This window comes from Platalea leucorodia, assembly GCF_965183815.1.
Source record: "Platalea leucorodia genome assembly, chromosome: 16".
NCBI lineage: Eukaryota > Metazoa > Chordata > Aves > Pelecaniformes > Threskiornithidae > Platalea > Platalea leucorodia.
Window position 1 is genome coordinate 2,171,357 of NC_138838.1, and position 22,780 is coordinate 2,194,136.

General features: G+C 47.2%; 1 protein-coding gene across 1 annotated transcript in view; it reads right to left on the minus strand.

Annotated features, from left to right (window-relative positions):
• The window catches only part of GALNT17 (polypeptide N-acetylgalactosaminyltransferase 17), a 215,004-nt gene extending 197,072 nt beyond the window's left edge, over nt 1–17,932 (minus strand). Inside the window, exon 1 of the mRNA XM_082327904.1 lies at nt 17,602–17,932. Within this exon, the coding sequence (XP_082184030.1) occupies nt 17,602–17,839 (238 nt within the window). The 5' untranslated portion in view covers nt 17,840–17,932. The remainder of the gene's footprint in view (nt 1–17,601) is intronic.
• Nucleotides 17,933–22,780: the final 4,848 nt, after the last annotated feature.

Sequence of the window (22,780 nt, forward strand, 5' to 3'; positions counted from 1 at the left end):
ATACATGTTACTTAAAACATACAAAACTTTTAAAACAGGCCACAAGACTTCCTCTAGACTTCTTGGATTTACTATTCTTAGTGAAGAATGGAAGTTTAAAAGGAACTGAGTTTTGACTCAAAGAAAACAAAATGCTATTAAAAAAGCAACAGGGGACAATAATTGCATAGAACAAAGCTGTTATGGGAGCTTTAATGCCCTGAGGTGGCTGTGAGCAGCCTTTTCTCACCTACTCATCAGTTCTTAATTTTTAACTTAGTTCATAGATCCTGCCAAATTCCCAACGGGCTTTCGCAAACTCAACATACGGCTCCAGTGAAATGCAACTGCCCACAGGGCAGGGAAGTTTTCATCTCGTTCCACTCAGGTGTTGGAAGAAATAAAGATTTCAGGCAAAGACAACCAGACACATTGTTCTTACAAAGCATTTATCACTACAGAGGGTGAGCAAAGAAAACTTTTTAGCACCTTCTCTGACTAAATGAACGAATCTTCATCTCTACATAAACTTGTTACGATGATCAGCTCAGACAAGACCGTCTCAGTCAGAAGCTCAGACCAACAACCTGTCCTCCCCTTCTGCCTATCAGGACATCATAGTAATTTAAAGGCAAGAGCAGAGTACCTATCCATTTCTGAGCGCGTGAAAGCTCCGATCATCACAGTTTCTTGCGATGCACGAGCTGCACCCAACTCAGGCCCTGGATACATAAGTTATTTTGCAGATGATGCAAATCAAGTTAAGATACAAACACAGCTTGCAGACCAGAAACCAGCACTGGTGGGGCACAGCCAGCCTTCAGCACCCAAGTGAGCGTTGGTTCTCTACACAACTTATAAACCCACTGGGACTCACGAATCAGCTTTTACCATATAAATGTGTGCATTTCAACGTCTGGTATGACACATGGTCATTCTGATCTGGGCGCACATTACACTGACTTCACACCAATGGAAACAACCACACCAGAGACGGGGCAACAACCTGAAATTGCGTGTGCTTGTGTTGCTTACTCCAGCCCCACGGACAGCATTGGCCTCCCAGACACTGATGTTGTTTTGCAGAGTTGGATCCTCTACTAAGATGGTACCAGACCTGAATCAGCCATATATTATTACTAAGGGAGTCCATTTTAAAGAAAAATGGCCACAAACCATATATGCACCCAGCCAGTGTTTATTTGATGGCACATACATACATACAACTCCACGCATCGCCTGGCTGCCAAACTAGGAGCGTGTATGTTGTGGTTTTATCCCAGCCGGCAACTAAGGCCCGCACAGCCGCGCGCTCGCTCCCCGCGGTGGGATGGGGGAGAGAAGCAGAAGAGTAAAAGTGAGAAAACTCTTGGTTTGAGATAAAGACAGCTTAATAGGTAAAGCAAAAGCTGTGCACACAAGCAAAGGAAAACAAGGAATTCATTCGCTGCTTCCCATGGGCAGGCAGGTGTGCAGCCATCCCCAGGAGAGCAGGGCTCTGTCACGCACAACGGTTACTTGGGAAGACAAACGCCATCACTCTGAACGTCCCCCCCCTTCCTCCTTCTTCCCCCAGCTTTCTGTGCTGACCATGACGTCCTATGGTGTGGGATATCCCTTGGGCCAGCTGGGGTCAGCTGTCCCGGCTGTGCCCCCCCCAGCTCCTTGTGCACCCCCAGCCCACTCGCTGGTGGGGTGGGGTGAGAAGCAGAAGAGGCCTTGACTCTGTGTCAGCACTGCTGAGCGATAACTAAAACATCCCTGCGTTATCAACGCTGCTGTCAGCACAAATCCAAACCATAGCCCCATACCTGCTACTGTGAAGAAAATTAACTCTACCCCAGCCAAAACCAGCGCAGTGTAAAAATAGAAGCAAATGCACCTCACCACCCATCTGCTGCTCCAACCCATCTACCAGAGGATCTCCGGATCTGCCGCGCCATTTGGCAGTTCTCCGCAAGGATGTTCCCGAACATCGCGTGCTCCCAAGCAAGGCATGCTGCTCCTTCTCGTTTAAATGAAGCAATGAAGTAGACTTCCTACAAATGTTAAACTGTGATTAACATTCCCCCAAAGCCCTGTCTGAATCTTGTCATCTCCCAAACGCCTCCGCGCTGAGCTGCACAGTTCTACCCCGGCTGCAACGCCAACACAAGGCTTTAATACAAAGGAGACTCTTGAAGGACAAACGACATTTCTTCAGCTCCGAGTTCTTCAACCCTCTGTCAGGTGAGTGTCAAGAGAGGGCTCAGCCAGGGGAGCACTGACGCAGATACTTTAAAAATTATATAAATAAATAAAGAGCCCGTTTTCGACTCTGCTCGCTCTCCCCCTCCCTTTAAGTAGGTCACTCTGCCTGCTATGGAAATCAGCTCCTCTTCAAAGCAGGCTTGCTCGTCTCCTTCCTTATCTCCTTAACATTAGAAATGTGCAAAGCATTGTAAGAGCAAAGGCTAATTTCAGGCTAATTTCATTTATTCCTGGCATGGGTATAAATATGAGACTGTATTTACTTGTCAAAAAAACCTGAAACATGAAAAATGAATGAAAGCTTGCAAGGTATCTGCCATACAGTTAGTTCTGAATTTGGTACATCGCTACAAGTCCAAGTCCCTGACAGATAACACAATGCAGATGGAATACAAAGGGTCTTCGTGACCTAGCAAGGGGGGAAAAAAAAGAGGAGGAAAAAAATCTCTTCAATTAGATTGTAAAAGCTCAAGGGACTGATGTGAGAGAAGCCCAGCTCATACCAATTTCAGCCTGAAAATTAGGCCCTATCTTTTCATTTCTTTAACCTAACATAGAGCCTTCCAGTTCGTACTGCCAATTAATAAAGCGCAGAAGACAAGCCTGATCCAAACCCCACCGACGTCCCTGGAAACAACGCAGCTTGCACCCGTACTGACGAAAGCCAGTTCCTTGGGTTTTTCCCAACCCACCCGTGGGAAGGGAGGCAGGCAGGATCCACTCATCAGAAGAATTTGCAATCCAGACAGGCTGGGCTTCAGGGCTTTAAACACTATCAGCAGTCTGAGCTGTCCCCATACAGACTCACAGAAAACGTTCAAGCTGATCGAGCCACACAGCTTCTTCTAATTTCAGCCTAGCTCACTGAACACGCGAGGGACCGTGGTGGGGGAGCTGAGCTTTCCTCTGGGCACCCGGGGCTCCTGCAGCGGCGGCTGCTGCCTCTCAGCTCCTTTTAGGAAGCGCTGGGCGCCTGCAGGATTGGGTACGCATGCTGCAGAAAATGCAACCAAAGGCATGAGAAGAAATCCCAGTGCTCACAGAAGGCAAACACCGAAAAGGTTTTATCTAATGACATCCAAAAAATGAGTCAAAGAAAATGAACCACAAGAATTTAATTACTACTTGAATGCTCCTATCAGCAAATTTGTTTTAAAAAAAAATTAAAAATCGCTATTTAAAAATTCACATATAAAGGAATTTCCTAAGACTGGAAAAGCATTTGCCTTATGCACCTCTGAAGATAATCGCCTGGTACAAGACCCTGACACAGCACGTTCAGCAAAGTTCTCCTAACTCACAATTGTGCAACTTCAGCCTGTTCTTTTGCTCCATTGATCCAGTCAGAAGACTCCTAGATCAGCGCTTTTTTTTTTTTTCCCAACTTTGAGTTTCAACTCTTAAGGTTTCAAGCCAAGGCTCAGCATGGAGGTGTGAGAAATGCAAAGGAAGGAACAGGCAAAAAAGTAAAAATATCGCAGTTTTTTTTTTTTTTTAAACTTCTGGAGAAAAAAGAAAGAGGCCGTGGGTCTGATGCTGCCTCTAACAGCAGCAGCATTTTGCCTTCTAGGCAGCAGAGAGGGAGCCTATGGCTAAGAAGCAAGAAATAAGCTCAGCAAATGCGTAACCACATTAGGTCTGTGCAGGAGGAGCTGCTGCTGGCCGGCAGAGTTCCGCACGAGAAGGACCTGCAGCACATCATACCCCTGGCACCACAGCCTCTTCTTCCGAGTCAGAAGGAATTATTTTGCAGGATGTGAAGTGAAAAGATGGTATTCAAAGCTTTCACTTGCATCAAGCTTCCTTAAGAGTTTAAGGATTTGGGTCCAGACTTGAGTTCTGTCCACTGCACCTAACCCTAAAGCACTGCCTATATTCTGGGACACGCTCATAAGCAGTGTTTACTGCCAGGACATACCTGCCAAAAACCGAGGCTGAAAAAAAAAAAAACATAATTGCAGTAGGCCTCGAGGCTTCTGAATTTAGAAAGAGCATTATTAATATTAATATGTACCATTTTATAGTAGGAAAAAATACAGAAAATAGACAGCACTGTGCCTTAAGCCCTAGAATCAACTGGGATTTTTGGCAGCACATGCTGGAGAAGACAGTAGCAGCTGTCAAGTCACAGCTGGAGTTGCCTCTGGTGAAGGTGACTGAGAAATGGGATTAAGAAAAAAGAAAAAAAAAAAAAAACACCAACAGGTAAAATTCCTGGTAAAAAGACACACAAGGAGGACAGACAACTGAGTTAACAGGCTCTCCTTACTTGCAGAGCATCTAAATTGTTCTGAGTTGCATATTTCCCTTTTTCCTTCAAGTACAGCCCCTGCTTCCTACCTTACACTTTACTTCTTTTTTATTACCACTTTCCTTGCATTCTCGGCTCTCTGTTTCGCAGGGAGGGCCGTCAGACTATAAGGTCAATGGCCTCATAACATCTGTGGGGCCTTAAACTGGTTCACGTGGTCCCATCACACGGGCCCTTGGAGCAGCAAAATGGACCATGAGAAAACCACCCTGCCTTTTTCTTCCCCGCAAGTCGCTTGGGAAGCTTGCAAAGCTGCTGCCCAGGCTGCCGCCTTTCAAACAGCCACATTTCCCCTATTATAAATTTGTTGGAAAATCCTAAGGGTTAAAAAAAAAAGACAAATAGAGCAGGAACTCCCAAATCAAGAAGTGCTCCACCCCAGCCACCCCGGGTATGCCCTCGCTCACTTGGCATCAGCTTACACCACAAACCAATGCTCACTAAACATACACGTGTTCTCCAGCACTGCTGCTCCTCTGCCAAATCTAACTGTTTCTGCTTCCACTGAGGACCTGTATATCAAAAAACCTTCTAATGAAGAACAGTATGAGGCGAGCACTTAATGCCAACCTGCAAAAATCACCGATACTACTCAATTCTCAGACATAAAAAAAAAAGTCACCAGCAGTTAGCTTGAAACTAGGACAGCTGCAGCATTTAAAATACCTACTACAAATGAGAACTACTTAGGCACATCATAATTAGTAAATGGCAAATATTAGGAGTTATGGGAAAAGAGATCGTTAAAACAGATTTTAATAGCCCAGCATTTCATACATTCAGATGTGAAAATCGAGTCAGCATACACTTTGAACATTAAGCCTACATTAAGAAACAAACTGCTTCATTTCTGGAGTTGTAAAAACAAAGGTTAAATATCTGCTTCAGCACAAAACCCGTAATTTTTCCACAGTGACTGTATTGTTTTGCTTTACACAGTTAATAATACCTGCCCTGGCTTTATACCCACACATCTTCTGAATGCTCTACACGGCTAACACTTTAATCATCAAACCAGCAAAAATACCCAAGAACCACTTTTGGCATTAAGGTTTCTGGAAGTAACCGATCTTTTCAGTTATACCTCATTTATGTAAAATATCGAGTTAAAAATCACACTTTTTTTTGCAGACAGCCATTTTTCCACTACTTGTAACAAAACCACCAAGCAACTGCGCTGCATTCAAATGTTCCTGTAGCAAAACAGAGATGCCCCAGGACCCCCGCTCCCTGCCTGGGCACCCTGTCCCGTGCCCCTCTCCCTCCGATTCCCATGCTGCCCACCCACGACAGCCTCCTCATCTCCCCCCTGCTCTGCTCCCGTGGTTTCTCAGCCCCATTTTTTTGGAGCTGCCAGTTCAGTCCCTCCACTCCTTTTTCCTTTCTACCAGCTTTTGTCCCTCCATGGGAACAATGGGACGTGTTTTTCTCATACATCATTTCCAGAAACATCCGGACCAGTTCGCTGGGATTAAAGATAAATGTGATCTTGACAATATCTGACCATCTCAGCCTAACCGGAAAAATTATAGACAAATTAAAGCAGTGTCTCATGATGGAAAAGGCTGGGCAGCCTCAGAGCAAGATGCTACCAGAGGTGTCTTACACCTGGGTCTGCAGCTTTGGAGTGAATAACTTTCTTTGGATATCCAACTCCAGTAATTGTAATTGGAGCTGGGTATTTCTGGATATGCAGATCCAGTAATTATAATCAGAGCTGGACATTCAAGGGAATTCCAGGGTTTTCCAAACAGCTGCACAAAGAGCATAAATTATGCTGAACGCCTCAAATTGGGATGCAAAGTCGAAGTTTTATTCCTTTCCGTTCGCTGCCTCTTTCCTCGTTGTAGCCTGGCAGCCGGTTCTAATTTGCAAGGTCTGATGCTGTTCTACAGGATCAAACAGGCAGCATCAGTAGGGAGGAAAATTTGTGGAAGGAACATAGCATTAATTGGTATTTGGAAGTTGAGCACTTCCTGAGAAAAGACTGATAAAAGTGTAAAATCCCATTTTATGTCTGTGCAGAACAGCTATTAAACTCCCCCAGAAAGTCACTTACTGATTCGGTGCTTGACCCAAAGACAACTGAAGTCAATATGACCTGACCCCAGTAACACCTTCCATGTAAGACATTGTAAAAGCCAGGAACTACCTTCAGACACTCCTGACGGGGCAGATTTCTAAATGAAAGCTGCCTGCATGCCCATAAACCATCTGCATGATCCAGCTGTCATACCGTCCCTTCATACCACAAGCACCAATCAACCAGCACCGCGTTCGAACGGTCCCCCTTCATGTTGGAGAAAGCAGCTCACCCATCCCTGGCCCATTAGGTTAATTATTCACTTATTTCTCCAGATACTGCAGTTTTGTTTCTGACCTCCGCCTGCAGAGCTTAAAAACCAGCTCTGTCCCTTTGGGCACTGGACACGGTCCCTCAAATCAGCCTTACCCAAAGAGCACCCACCCCGCCACCAGCATCTGCCCCTCCAAACTGAGACTTCTGGTCCCCCCACCTTCCCACAACCAGGGGCCCACTGCGTGTCCCTTCAGGAACTGGGGCATGGTATTTTCCTCATTTTGAGCCAAATGTTGAAGCTGCCCCCCATAACTCACAGGGGCAAGCAAAGCTTCTGGAGGCAGCAACCCTGAGGACGGACACAGAGGGCAGCTGCTGCTTGCCCCCTGCCCAGCGCTCGAAGCCCACGGAGACCCTCCAGCTGCATGACTTGGCTCAGCATGATGCTCCTGCTCTCACCGTTCCTGCAGTCCTCCCTCCCTCCAGCTTCACTCGCACATCTTCCTGCTCTATTATTTCATTTTCCTACACATCTCTCCTTCAACCTAGTCGACATTTAATTAATATAGATTTAAACCAACATGAGTTTTAAATCCAAAAGCCACAGGGAATTAACACAACATTAGGTCTAATTCTCCCCCCATCTTCTGCCTCATTCTGTTGCACGATTTATGTCACTAAATGAGAAGCGGTTTGGCAATGGCCTGTTTCTCACTGGTTTATAGCACCAAATATATGGGATGTGAACCAGCCAGGGTCACTGGGCAGGATCTTAACGTAAGTCAGTGGTAATCGCTTAATTAAGGCTACATTCCAGTCATTTGTTATGGTAAGGAATAAGAAGTGAGGCAAAGATCTCTCCTATTCTTCCTCACTTTTTCTGTTCCCACCTCTTAATTCCAAATATTTTCAAACCACCAGAACACATCTGCCACTTTTTCTTGTTCTCATACCATTTCCCACATACAAACCTCTTCATCTCCCTCTGCCCTTAAGACATTCACTCAGTAATACAGGCGCGAACTTGAACCCCTAACTAGTATATTTTTTTCCTAACATCATTCTAAGTGACTTGTCCAGCATCACAGAAAACATTGGAAGAAAAACTGAGACCTAACCCCTTCCTACTGAATGCCTGGTGCCCTTAGTGGTGGCACCAGTCCCTTCCGATTACATGAATAACAACTTCAAGCAAACCGAACTTCCACATTATGGTGTTTGGTCTACACTTAGCAAAGGGCAAAGCACAACGTGGCCCCAGCCTTGACTACAGGTTTAGGCAAGCGTAACGGTTATTACTATTATTGTCTTGTCAGTGCAAATATGAAAAACTAAAATAAAATCTAGCAGAATAAGTTTTTTATGTTCCAAGCTATTTAAAGTATTCAACGTTCCAGTGCGCTTCACTAAAGGTGGTACACGCTAAAAACACACAAAGGTCAGCAAAAATTATTTTAAACCCACTAACGGAATACAAGCAAGCTTTAAAATATCATTAAATGGCTTTTCACACACACCCCCCATTTGCTTTGTGTTTTTAGAGTATGATCAAGCAATTGTTTTGGAAGAATTTGTAGTAATTTGGCACAAAAACAAGTGCTCTCGTGTTTTAATTTAAGGTGTCATAAAGGCAAAGACCCAGAAAGAAATTCTAATTGCTTCATTTTAAAATTAACCTTCTTGCTTCATCTTTATGCTCCAAGAACATGCACAACCATGGCGGGCTGTTACACTGCCCAAAATACTACACGAGCAAATGAAGATTAAAACAAAGGTTAAATAAATCCTGATGACCGACAGGTAAGAGACCTTGCGTGACTCTCTCGTGCTCTCTGCAGCTTGAGAAAACACCCAAAATAACTCAGCCGAGGCACCGTTGGTGTCTGTTAATCCACTGTTGATTTTTCTCTTGTAATGGTTTTCTGCTTTCTGTATCTCAGCAGCACTTAGACACACCAAGGAAAAGCAATTTGGATTTCCATTGCCCACAAACACGAAAAGGCCCTACTGTTACACAGAGGAGATGGGAGAAAAGAAAATCCTGCGTCCCGTTTGGGTGCTGGGGAACGGCGTCAGGGAGCCTAAGGATGCTCAAGGGCCCAAAGGCAGCCCACAGCAGAGCCCAGCTCTTCTGCCTTCCCACCCAGAGCCTTTCCCTACCGGACCCCAGAGGAGCACTAGTGCTGAGCAGCCGCACTTCAAACCCCGGGAAGGAACACAAGATATTCCCGCTTGCACGTAAACCGAGGGTACCAGAGGGAAGAGGGACCAAGGATTCCTTCTCCTTCCTCGGCATCAAATGCTGACACATCACACAGTTGGTTTTACTGTGCTAAAATTAAGTAATCAGGTGCAACAAGGCATGCCAGCTGCGCAGTAAGAAGTGGTGATTTACTATGTATGGCACAGCCCCAGCTTTTAAGAGATCTTTCATTTTCCCGATCAGCAGGAAGCGCGGTGCTCTTCCACAACAGCCTGGGTCGGACAGCCTAGGAAGATCCCTATTTTTAAAAAACTCCATTTGCCCAGAGTTATCATGTTACTGCCGTGTTACAGATCCTGCGAAGCTGTAGGTATTTCCCGTTCCAAGCCTGAACAAGTGCTGTAACGTGGCAGATAGCCTTTACCGTCGCTGCCTGGGGGTATCAGGTAGCGGAGGGAATCGCAGGGAGCGAACCCCTGGGAGGGCACTATCATAGGAACGGCACTCATTAGGCAGCGAGAGGCATGCGAGCGCAGATCATCGAGTTTTTAAAAAGGAAAAAGTAAACCGTGATTTTTATCCAATTCACTCCTGGTTTTAGGGAATTGTCCGTCTTTTTCAGGTAATTTTGCTTCTCCCCACTGACACAAGCATCAAAGCCCTACGACTGCATCAGAAGCACGGTGTGTAATTGCTCCGTGGCAGCAGAGCGAGGCTCAGCGTAGCACTCTCCTTGCACGCAGTGTTTTACGTAGGGCTCTCATTGCATCATTACCGCATTATTTTTAGCTAACCGTCAGTGAATGTCAGAATGTGGGTCGATAGCTATTAGATTTATAGGCAGAACTAGCTACACTTGCAGCAATAAGATGTAAAGCATTTGACAATTTCTTGAAGAAATTTGACCACGGGGACTGGGGGCTAGAAAATATAGTTGCTAGTAGTCCCAGAACTGTTTAGGAAAAATAATATTGTACCGCTAGGATACATTACTGAAGTTGAATCACTGCTGTTGACTCACAGTAGGGTCAATACTACGCGCATTCAGTTTGAACAGCCCTTTGCAGACTTCAATAGGGACATCTTACAAAAAAAAGTCTCCCTTCTAAGTTTAATATTTCAACATGCAGAATGTCCTCACCTATCCCGGGATCCAGGCGTATCTGTAGGAGCTGGGAACTGGCAGCCTGCCAGCCCGCCGTAACACCTGGACCAGATTGTTCAGTTTTAGATAAAGATTAGTGGCATAAATCACAAAATGAGTAAAACCTTTTTAATTACCTGAGAAGGCTCATTTCTGTTTTCTTTTGTGCTATGCCTTATTAACAGGTAGATTTGCTCATAGGCTGCACACAGCATTTTCTTACCAGAAATGCGCTGTGCTTTCTGCCAGGAGAGAAGGAACGAGGGAAGACGGTGGCCAAGAGTAGACCAGAAGGACTCCCCAAAATCCAAGCGCATTGACAGCATATGCCTAAAGCCAACTCCATCCGTCTGTCCTCCCTGATCAAAGCAGAAGATCTCCAAGCCGGCAAGCGTGGGACTCTGCCGTCTCAGCAATGCCTGCTGCCATCCGAAAGGCCTCGGGGTATCCAAGACGCCGCGCGAGCCCAGCAGATGTGACGCTCCACCGGCGGCTGAGTCGTGCCCTTCTGGAGTGGCAGCTGGAAGCCAAGAAGGATGCCTTCGGGCACTGAGATGTCACTAGGTGCCCATGTTTTGCCAAATGCATCCAATTCCAAATGTCTCGTAGTGGAGACACAATAGTACACCACTGATCCGGACTGAGCCTTGGAAATAATACTGTAATTTACATAATTACATCACCTTTTTTTTTGGTATCCTTACTAAAACATTCCTAAAATCTGCTTAACTAATTTGGCAGCGTAACTCTTAACGTACCTTTGTAAATTTTACCATCGAGATAAGGTTCTGTTTCTCCATTCAGGCAGACCTGAATTAATATGCAAGAATAAAATACCAACGTTGTCACTGTTTTCTAGTCATTGCTGTTGCATCTCATGAATCTTGTGTTGTCTCTGCATGATAAATGTGTTAGTGGCTTATTACTCATTCATTGCCAATGACAGTGAATATTCGGATGATGATGCCAAACAACTATCGAAAACAAAAATTATCTATCAGTTCCTAGTCAGCCGGGTTGTAAACTAAATGTCACGTTAACGTCTAAGCTTCCAGATGCTTCCTAAATGACTATCTGAAGCCTCATCTTTTAACTCTATTATTTGTCTAAGACGTATTTCTTTTATTCATGCTTTGATCAGTATCAGACCCAATTTCCAGGAACCTGGTAAGAATAATTCACAGACAGCAGCGGTCAGGTGTCTCGAGCCTACGCAGACCACTCTCCTGCAGTTAGTACGTTTAGGCTGAGAACTTCTAAAAGCATGCACTGAATCTGAATAATACGCATTAGTCCTAATGCAGAATATGGCAACCAGATCTGTTGGGTATATAATAGATATTAAAGCTGCAATTTTTATCAAGTAGCTATATAAGGGTATACAAAATAATACGGTTAGTTTCTACTTCATCACGGTAGGGGAGCAGACGGGGAAGCAGCCTCCCAGATCCTGTGTGATAACAACCATCAGTTAATACAGTAGTCACATCCCCATAGTGTATCACTTCATCTCCACATCATCATTTCTTATATCAAAGGATTTCACCCAGCGAGGCTGTGCTCGTATAAAGAGCTGTTTTATTTCATTAACGTGATTAAAGTTTGGGCCTTTCTGCCTACAAACAGCATTGCCTACTCTCAATTATTTACATTTGGTGGCTTATCTTAATCAGAGAATTTCCTAGCATTCCAGTTAATATATTACCTACCTGTTAAAATCTTAATATTACTAGTCTGTGGGTGTAACGCTATTACATACTACTAAATGGCTGATAGAACTGCTTTTAATCTGCCTTATTTACATATATAATTTTTATACTCAGTAGTTAGCTAAGTTTGTAATGTACTTTGAGGATGATAAGTGTTATAGAAGATAAGCATTATCTTATCCTTATGGGAAGTAAATCCACATATCTCTAAAGTGCTTTAAGCTAATTAACTGCCATTTTACAAGGGGGATAAGCAAGACCATGCAAAAGGCTGTGTTTCAGTATCAGCCTCAATGTCCATATGCAACCCTCACAAAGTTAATTTCCTAATTGGATAAGCAGACCAGAGCACAATCTGCATGCAGGGAGGCTGCTGGCATGCACTTGTTCATATCTCAGCATGTGCAAATAATTCCATGTGCAAAAAGCACAGATGCAAGCTTGTTTAAAAAAAATGAACATAGGCTTATTTAACCACCAAGGAATTTAAAGTTCCTCTTCAACTTTTAACATTTGGCAAAGCAGCAGTTTACTCTCTGTGCACTTCTTTAGCATGGAGGGAAAAACCCTCTCTGCTCACCCATTTTCTGGCCAGCTTCAGTGGTTCTTCATCACTGGCCTCCCATTTACACAATTTGCAAACAGCTTTTATTCTCCCTGATCTTATACATAATCTGTTACGAGTTTGCAAAATAAAATTTAAAAGAAGAGCTTAGGATGAGTCAGCAGTGCCCTCTCACAGTGTTTTCTGTCTTATTAATATTTAGCTTGAAGTAAGGAGTTTTTATGTTTTTTTTCCACACTACTCGGAAAGACGCCACACCATTCCTGTCTCATTGGCTTCCAGGCAGCTGAGCGCTTACTCGACTCAGCTGTTGTTGTGTATCAACCCAAAAGCTCTAGAGAGGGCGTTTACAGCCTCCACACTGCTTGGAGGCTTTAATCCAAGACCCAGGCCTCTGCTGAACACGCACGGGTAGACGCGGAGGTGCTTAGCCCGGCACACCTGGGAGGCGGCTGGGTGGAAGGCTCCTCAGACCACCAGCGACCAGCAGAACTGACAGGCTCATGGTTGTTTCAGGTGCTCAGCTATACTAGATACAGATGATGGCTTCCCCACAGGCAAACCAAGGGCTTAGTTAGAGTACTCTCCCTCCTACACTTCTTATTCTCAAACTAGGAGCACTAGTTAATGACTAAACTATTTATATATTGACTTCAAGAGCTTCTGGAGAACAGAGTTTAGAACAGGGGATTGCCCACTTTTGAGCAGGGTCGGACTTCTGAAGGATAGAGACAAAAACCAACACACAAAATCAGATCCAGGCTCTCTCCTCCTCCCTGGGAGGAATACTCAACACTGGTGCAGCCCCAGTGCTCTGCACACATAAGGAAACCCGCTTATGGACCCTATACGTCCCACCAGCCTCTCAGTGCCGCAGCAGCGGATGTCCAACTTCTCAACGCTTCTGCCTTGGGCAAGCACCGCTGAAGGAACGCACCAGCCTTATCCCCTCTCCTTCTGGGGAGGGGGGTGAACGCACCCTGCGCTGCCGGCAACGTTTCCCTTTCCTACACCCAGGGTGGGATCAAGCACAACTTCAAGAGGACAAGAAGAGGGGGAGGAGAGTAATGCAGGAGTTCAAGGTAGAAGAAACACAGCCACACCAAAGCTACCCGGGCAATTCCCCCAAGGCCACTGCTTGTAGGAGGGGAGATGAGCAGCTTCCCACCATGCAATGAACTCAGGACCCATCCCATCGAGAGAAGCCTTATGGTGAGCAAAGTCTCTGTACGCTGCTTCACGAGGCAGTTTGCAGCTTTCCTCAAGTCACGTCACTCACCCTATATGCCACTTTGACGTTAAAAAGTTGGCCCACCCTCGCTGTCTCAGGATCCGACAAACCCACTATTTCTCAGACTCCTCCGCAGGGCGAGGCTGGGTAAATCAAGGAGTTTTCCCAGCGCCGCCCAGGAGGCCCATGGCTGCAGCGGAAGCTGAACGCTCTGAGTCTTCGTGCACTCCAGCGCCTCGCTAGCTAACTAGTTCGTCACATAAGCACAGAAACCCTCTCTTTGTAAACACAGACCCAACTGAAAAGTTCATTTGTGTGCATCTCCATAAGTTGGAGATAACCTGGACCACAATTTTTCCTTATGTAAATGTCAGCACACAAAAAATTAGGTTTGGATCAAAAAGACAAGTTGTAGTTAATACCCAGAGTAAAACGCACACGTTCCTTCCAGGCCTTCGTTAGCTTTCTCTGAACACCTGCTGAACAAGAAAATTCCATCCATAAAAGCGCCTACAGCAATTAAAAATCCTCTGAATTCTCAGGTAAGCGCGTGCGCATAGAAACCCCTCCGTTTCAAAGGGCGCCCTCGTACTTCTTGGTGACCGTGGCAGCCACCCAGTTAGAGACCAGCAAAAAGCAACAGAAAAGAAAAAAGTAAAACCCACAAGACTTGTGCAACGAAGTGAAGAGCAATAATAAACTTTTAGAAAGAACAAAGCACACGTACAGTTCTCAATCAGTTTTAGGCCAAAAGAAGACCGAACAGATAAATTTGGACAAACCCAACTCTTCTCATGGATATTTTATGAATTACAACGAGGAGAAAACTAAGCAAGGCCGCCGTCTGCTGTGATGACTCCCCGATCCCGTTCACCATCCCCAAGGCGCTCTTTCAACCACCGTCTGAAACAAGCATCCCACGGCTGACGGGACGGAGCTTAGCGCAACTGCACCCCCAGCTAACGGGGCTGGAAAACACGGCACGAGTGGCCAGGTGCGTCACCTGGCACCGGAGGGGTCACTGCAGGAGGCAGCCGGCGCCACGTTTGGGACAGCTCTTCTTGCACAAAGAGGACTAAGAGGAGGCCCAGTGCTACTTCCACGATAGTGCTGCAGAGAAAAGTCATTCAAAAGGAGTGACTGTGTAAAATACTTCCTTTACCAGACCCGAGGCAGTGTTGTTTAGCTTGTTTTCATGGCCAACACTTACAGAAATAAATAAATATACATATATACAAAATGAGAGTTGCCATACCAGAGAGAGCTGTTATTTCCAACATGCTTTACACTATGTGAGTCAAAAACAGAAACACAGCAATGCTATGATCAGATTGCTCATTTGATCTTTACAGAATGGAGCTTTTTAAGGGATTCAGTTTTTTAAAGATGGCTTCAACTCCCACTGAAATCCAGCCAAGTCCTATAACGCAGAAAAAAATAAATCCATAGCTGATTGCACCCAAACCATGGTTTAGTTTCTTTCTTTGGCCAAACGCTTCCCGATGCTCCCTGAGGTGCAGGCTTTCCCCGTGCTACACCGTATTCTAACATCTTGTACGTGCTAAACCACAGGTCAGATTTAAAACAAAACACAACCTTATGCAGCAGAAAGAGAATTGTCTCAGCAGATGCATTTTGCAGGGAGCTTATCTAAGAGCATATGGTGGGTTTTGTTAGACACTTTGCACCAGCACGCAACTTCCCTATCTTAAAAGCAAAAAAAAGAAGCGAGCTCATATGCTTCAAGCAACCACTAGGATTTTAGCTTTAGGTATACTTCAAGTGCCCAGAAGGATCGCCGATGCGGGCGCAGAAGACTCCTGGTGGGGAAGGCGGTCCAGCTGCCTGCGCATCCCCAGCCCTAAGGACTGGCTCAGCACACCGGACTGTTTCCTTTTGGCGGCGGTGGGTGGTGGCGGGGGTTCGCCTGGCCCCCCACGTCTTGCTCTAAACCCATATCTTGCTGAAGCACAACACGCAAACATCACTCAGAGAGCAGAGCACGTCGTGCTTTTCTAAAAATCACACGTACCAAATATATACTTGACCCAAAGTTACATAACCGCTACGCCAGAGCTATTTTTTAGCCAGACTCATCAGCGTCGCTATAAATCACCCCGGCATGCAGAGGCCAGACAAGATGTCACATTTATGTGCTCAGCTTTCTGCCTGCCCTAAGAAAACGTTTGTGACATGGGCAACATATCTATTACCTCTCTGCCTCCCCTGGTCTTTAGGTGCATGACTGCTCCTCAGCACTGAGCAGGCTCCTGTACCACGCTGTAAACGTTCTCCCAGTGCCCACAGCAGCCTACAGACGAGATAGCACATGGAGAGCTGTCCTTACGCTAGTGGCTCCTGTTACAAGCACCAGCTAGCTCCAAAAGCAGCCCCCAGAGCACATCGGAACAGGGAGTCCCACGTTCATCTCTGCAGAAGAAAGGTAATAACTTATCATTTCAGCTCTCTCTGTGTTTGTGGGAATGGTAGACTGCATCATGATTACTCGTCCAATACCAAGGTCCTAGCATGAGGTCTCCTGCCTTGAACTGCAGCTATTGCCCCTTTCTAATTAAGTGCCTAAATCTTCCTGGAAACTTCTGCCCTAGCAATATCCAGAAGCAGCCAGTTTCACAGTTTGGTTGTAAATAACACCCAGCTTTCTACCTTATTCCTTGTTATTCTTTTGTTTCACCTTGTTTGTCACCCAACAGTGCTGCTTAACACCTTGGGGTGCTAGGCACTTTCACAGGCAGGACAGGTTTTTCATGCAAGTGTATAAAGTAGCAATATAAAAACCACTTTCCTACTCAGCTGAGTGCTTCTCATTTTGTACAGTGCCTTCCCCAAAGCACAGCCAGCGAGACAACTTCTATGCACCAGGCAAGGGACGTTTCATTCCTGCACCTGCCTCGCATCCTCGGTGCACAAGTATAATCAGCAACAGCTCTGATTCAGCACGGAGACGCAGCGCGCACCGGCTTTCGGTTCAACACGGCACAGAATCGTGCATTAGCTTCATATTCAAAACTCAGAGAGGGAATCACACTGACATTACCAAAAACATTAACTCTGCTAATTCTGATACACGAAAACTCGCAGTCATTAAAGCTACAGAGATTGGAAGCGATAAACAGGACTCTTGATTGAGATTACATTCCCAGTTGTGAATCTATGGGGAACAATTTTTTAAAAATTAGCTTCCGCAGTCAGTGTTTTAATTAGATACCTCACCTAGATTTCTTCTATCTTTACAACATATTTCTCTATCCTGCACGGCATCTTTAAAACTCCCTTTCTACATCTCAGAACTACTGAACCTGGTGAGATTTTAATAGAAATCTCTCCACTCCGCTATAAAGAGAAGCATTACTTGAGATTTCAATTAGCAGCTATCAATGCTGAGCCATAGGAAATACTGAATAGTTTGCTTAACTTACTGGAGAAAGTGCATTTTGCTTTCTGACCTTCTGCACTCAAATGATGCAACATACTGTAGCCGTTTAAAAACTCTCTTCCAAAAAAACAACTCTGTACTAGCAAAAGCCATTCCCTCAATCAATATACAGCGTGCTGCTCCAACCCACGTCTGCCCACTGAACACCTTTCTCATCTGATGCAGAAATCATGACACTGTAATTTCCTGACCACTACCATAAACCTGAAAGGCAGCATTACGTTATTATGATTTCCTCCCGTCCTGCGCATGGTGCTCTGAGCTTTAAACACAACCAGAACTTGGAAATCACGTACTAAATTGATCAGTCCGTCGAGACTCCGTTTGCACGGTAATACTGGAAAAAGCACGGTTCTGTCACGCGAACTTCGGGCAAGCCGTGCGCCCGCTCCGTACCTCGACTCACCACCCGCGACCGTACCCAAAAGGCATTAAGAGCAGAAGTATTCCTACCGTTCAGCTGCCTGTAGACTATATCTTCTAGGAGGGAGAGTCTCTTCAGCACTGCATCCTGGATGGAGCTGATGCCGCGGGCTGTCAAGTTGGCCACTTCTGCCCTGGGATGGATGTCATGGAAGGAGTCGCCGCTCTTGGCCGTGATGGGTCTGCACTTGGCCAGGAAGAGGACGAAGCCGGCCACCGCGATCAAGTTTAACACCAGCAGGACTTTGACTCTCCGCAAAGAAGCCATCAAACTTCCCGAGGGGCACGGCCACCGCACGCTGCCTGCAGGCGCTAGGGGAGCGGGCCGGCAGGTGCCCGCCGCTGCGCGCACATCCCACGCCGCCGCACGGCGAGCGGCGCGCCCCGGCCCGGCCCCGGGCGCGGCGGGGAGCGGAGGGCTGCGGGGCGCCGGCGAGGAGAAGCGCCGCTCGCCCAGGCGCGGCGGAGCCCGCCGCGGGCTACGGCCCCGCAGAGGAGGCGCCGCCGCCGGGGCCGCCCGCCCCGCTCCGCCCGCCGCCGCGCTGCCGCCGGCGCAACTTCATGCCCCGCGCAGGGCGCCCGCGCCTGGGCTCCGGGGCGGCCGCGGGGCCGGGGAGCCCTGCGGGGCCGGGGAGCCCTGCGGCACCGCCGCCGCCGCCGCGCCTGCCTCCGCCGGCCGCGCGGGGGGGCGCGGGGCCGCTCCTGCGCTGCGCGGACGGGGCATGCCCCGCCGGCCGCCGCCCCGCCCCGCCCGGAGCCGCCGCCGCCCGGCTGCGCGGCGGCTCGGGGCGGGGGCAGCGGGCGCGGAGCTCCCGCCCCTCGCGGCGCACGGGGAGGGGGAAGCGGCAAAGCCGGGGCGGCGGAGCCCCCCCCCCCCCGCGCCGCCGCGGGCGCGCAGGGCCGGCAGGCTGCGGCAAGCGCCGCTCCGCGCACCGCCCGCGCCTGCGGAGAGCGGCCCGGCCGCCGCGAAATCCCGGGCTGGAGGCCCGAGCCCGGCGCGGCACCGCCGGGAGAGGCTCCGAGCCGGCGGCTCGGGGGCAGCGCGGCCGCCTGGGCGGCGGGGCCGGGGCGGGCAGCGGCCCCCCGCGCCCCGGGCAGCCTCCGCCTCCGCGGAAAGGGGGCAGCGCTCGCGCCGGCCGGGGCACGGCACCGCTGCGCCGAGCGGGCGATCGTCACGCACAGGTCCCGCTTGCTGTGCCGTTTCACAGAAAGTTTCGCCGCCCTCCAGGCGGATGCGTGGTCCTTTGGTGAACTTTGCTCCCCGGCTTTCCTGGAGGAAAGCTTTATCCTCGCGCTTGGAAAGGTGGCTTTCTCTCCGCAGGCATTCAATCACAACCGAAGCAAACCATCCTGCCTTCATCTGTGTCTCCACAAATGCTCTATGTCAGTAGAAAGGAATGGCTTCAGAGCTGTCACTTAGGTGGTCAGCAAGGATCTTCAAACATTAAAATGATGTAGCGTTAAACATCGTGAACTAGAATTCAAATCCAAAGTTTTAATGCCAGAATACTGAACGTCCTCATCCGAGAGGACAGCTACTGCTGAACCACCACAGAAAACCTGTCTATTTAGAGCTTTATCCATTTGCCACAGTTAACCCTGCTTTTCAGAAAGATGACATGAAAACGGACTAGAAATTCAAACAACCCTGAGTCATTGTATCCTACAAGGCAACTTCTCAAGACGTGAGACTATCCCCTCTCACCTTCAAGCCACAATTAAAAAAAGAAACAAAAAATCAATGCCATGGAAACAAACCTAAAATTGCTTTAAAGGATTTGGGGTTTTAATTTAATACTAGCTGCACAAGAAATCTTTTATGGTTTCTACATTCAGACCCAGGCACATAACTCATAGTCAGACCTTAAAATAACATGGGTCAGTCCATCATCCACACTCAGGTTTATTATTCCGCTAAGAGGGTAAAGCTGTGAATGATTTTGGTGACATGAAGCTAGAACTACCTTACAAATTCCTGAAAACCATGAAAGCTTTTTGCTGGCACTGAGGGGAAGCTTATCGTGACCCCTGCAGGTTTGGGGCTTCTCCTGGGGTGTTTTGGCACGTGATAAACAGAAGAGTTTTGTTTCCAGAGCTGTCAACTGGGATTTTTTTCTCCATCAATAAAAACACTTTTTACCAAAAAAAAAACCAGCAACAAAACAAAAGCCCAAAACGCAACCCACAACTTTGCAGAGTTATTTGCCAAAAATGGAAGCCACAGGGCTGCAGACTATCAGGAGCAGAAACGTTCATGCAAACAGAAAACTACCTGCTACTTATTTTAAAACAGTCCCAGATAAAGAAGACCCATTGCTGCTACTCCTTCATTACACACTGCTCCCACTGAAGTCAGCGTTGTCGCGTTACACAGAAACGGCAAGATCTATTTTAATTATAAACCACTGGTGGTAAAAAGCTAGTTTTAGGGAAGTTTGGCACGTGGCTATTACATAATATGACCCTACTAAAAAAAAATAAATTAATAATATCTTTTTAAAAAAGTGAATGCGAGCATTTGAAGCAGCTCCTTGCTGAAGGATAAGGCGAGTATTTTTGCCCTCCCCCCAAGAAAGGAGCAGAATTAAGTCCCCAAAGAAAGCAGGCAGGAGGGAGAAAGCCGCAGCTCACCTCATGGGGACCCTGTGTTGCTGCGTACAGTTGCAGGCCACCTGGCTGCTGCGAGGTGCGTGGTCCCCAGGAGGGACCTCAGGACAAAACAAACAAGGCCAAAAACCTGTAGGGAAAAAGAATAAAAATTAGACTCTGCGTGGGAAATAGCGTGAGCACTAAAAATTAAGAATACACACGCATTCAACAGCTACCCATGCAGCCCCCTGCCCTGTCCAGGAGGATTAACTGCAAAAACTTTCCCAGGTACCTGTTGTTGTTGCTTTTCTTTATATAAAGGGTAGAACCAAACAGTGCAGCCTTTGAAGCTCTGCTAGCTGACAACAAATAGCCACCACCTGGGAAGTTCACCAACCCAGCTGCAAAACCTCTCCATTACAGAGGAGAGAGGTTTTCTACTGCTGGCCCCATGGGGCGAAACTGGTATGAATCAGCATTGGCCTTCTGGGGTGGAGGGGCACCGTATAAAAACCTGACCCCCCTCTCCTGGAGGGGTTTGCAGCATTGCATGTTCCACAGGACTCCTTCCACCGTGCTACTCTTAGCAGCAGCAACAATTTTCCCTTAATTTCTTTGACTCAGAGGAAGTTATTTCAGTTTTGCTCAGTCATCCTGCAATCGTTTCTGGCCTGATGATCAAGATTCTAGAAACTGCTAGAGCCCAAACCCCAAAGAATTAGCACCAAACATTACGTGCCCTTAAGCGTGACCTGAGCAACAGCCACTAGCACGCTCTGCCTGAGATCTGGCCAACTCTATCGTATTTCCAAATAGCCTAATGCTGTCTGCATCATCAAGAGTCGCTGTATCACCTACCAACGGGTACCTTTGTAACTCCCCTACAGTGACATGGGAGAAAGCAGCATACTGCAGAGAACAAAAACCAGTAAGGCCCAAAAGGCCCACTGAAGGGGACACCCACAGGATAGGGCTGCAGGAGACCAGAAGAGGTTCTGCTTTGTGGAGCAAGTCTTGAGAACAGCCTCCCACACGCTCCGCAACCCGCGTTTCATTTGAGCTTTGCACCGCTGCGAGACTGAACAAAATTTAAATAACAACTACAAAATGGTAGTTTGCTATAAACGTGAAAAGGTTTGTCAAGACCCCGCTCTCCGAATCAGGGTTTCGACAAGGAGTAGCTCAACCTCCACTGCAGTGCTTGGGTTTTTTTTCCCCCCCCTCATTTTTTCCATTTTCATTACATTCCTACAAAAAAAGCATGAAACATTGTTACTAAATAGAGAAGAAGAACTAAAGGATATTTATCAGTACTGGGGAGAGAAGATCAGTTTGCATGTCCAATAGAAAAATTCTATTTTTGCCCAATACAGTGGAGTTCTACCAACAGCACACACGCACTTTTCAAGTGCTAGCCAAAATAATTACTTCTCTCCTTCAGCGGGGAGGGGGGGTATCCACTAAATCATGAATATTCAATGGATTGATTAATGACATACTAATCCTTTAGCTAAAATCTCTGCTCCTTAAAATACAGCGAACACCAGCTGCCAGTTACAAGAAGAATTAAAAATACAAAAATAACTCGGTTTCCAGAAGTTATCTTATCCCGATCGCTTTGGAAGTGTATGACGGTAGTGCGATACCATGACGCATCCCGGGCAGGCTCTCTTCAAATTCTGGTTGATGTAAACCAGGCAGAAAAACCTGATTTCTTCCTACTTACTGGAGCCGCTGCCAGCCCTGCGTGTTCTGCAGCGCACGCAGCAGAGGTGCCTTCCCCTCGGCTCCAGCGCAGTCCTCTCCCACCCGCTCCCGGGGCTGGCAGCGAGTGAGGGTGCTGCTGGGGTGCCCTGCACCCACCTGGAGAAGTCCAAACATCTACATTTCCAGCCTTGTAAACACCAGCATAGGAAAACAGATGTTTGGGTCATCTTGGATAAATTTGCTTGAACTGCATACACCAGCCTTTCTGTGGCTTTGAATCCCTGTATGAAAACCATAACCTGCAAGGGGGCAGGGGGGGAACAAAGGCGAACCACGAGGGCTCAGTTTAAAGCCGTGAGCTATTTCCTCAAAATCTTAAAGTTCTGGCTGGTGTATTGGTTAGCACGATTGGGTTTCTTCTTTATTTTTGGGTGGTACTCAGGAGTTGCCAGTCTTTCCTTTTTCTCTCAGGCTTTTGAAAGATTATTGAGCTTTAATTTTGTTCCTTTGCTGCCCGAAACCACCTCTGAGAGAGTCCTCCCCCATCAAGTCAGGTGAATTCAAGCCTCCATATTGCCTATGGGCTCTTCATTTTTCACACTGGTGTTTTCTCCATGCAGGAATCCGCCCCATGAAGTGCTAACAGCTTCCGCAGGAGGCCCGGGGCATGCACTCGCCCGCTGGCAACAGCTTGGGAAGCGCAGCTGCAACACGACCTGCAGCGTAAGGCCTCGCTGCATGCAGAGCTGCAGTCCGCACGCTGCTTCAGAAAACGCCGTAGTGCTGGCGCTGCAAGGGTCACCAGCGCCCTTGCATTTCGCCGTACCCTCGGTTTATTGGCCATCTGAGGCCCGATCTTGCGAATTAGTAAGCACTTACAGAAAAAGATTTATTTTTTTTTTCCCAGAAGCTA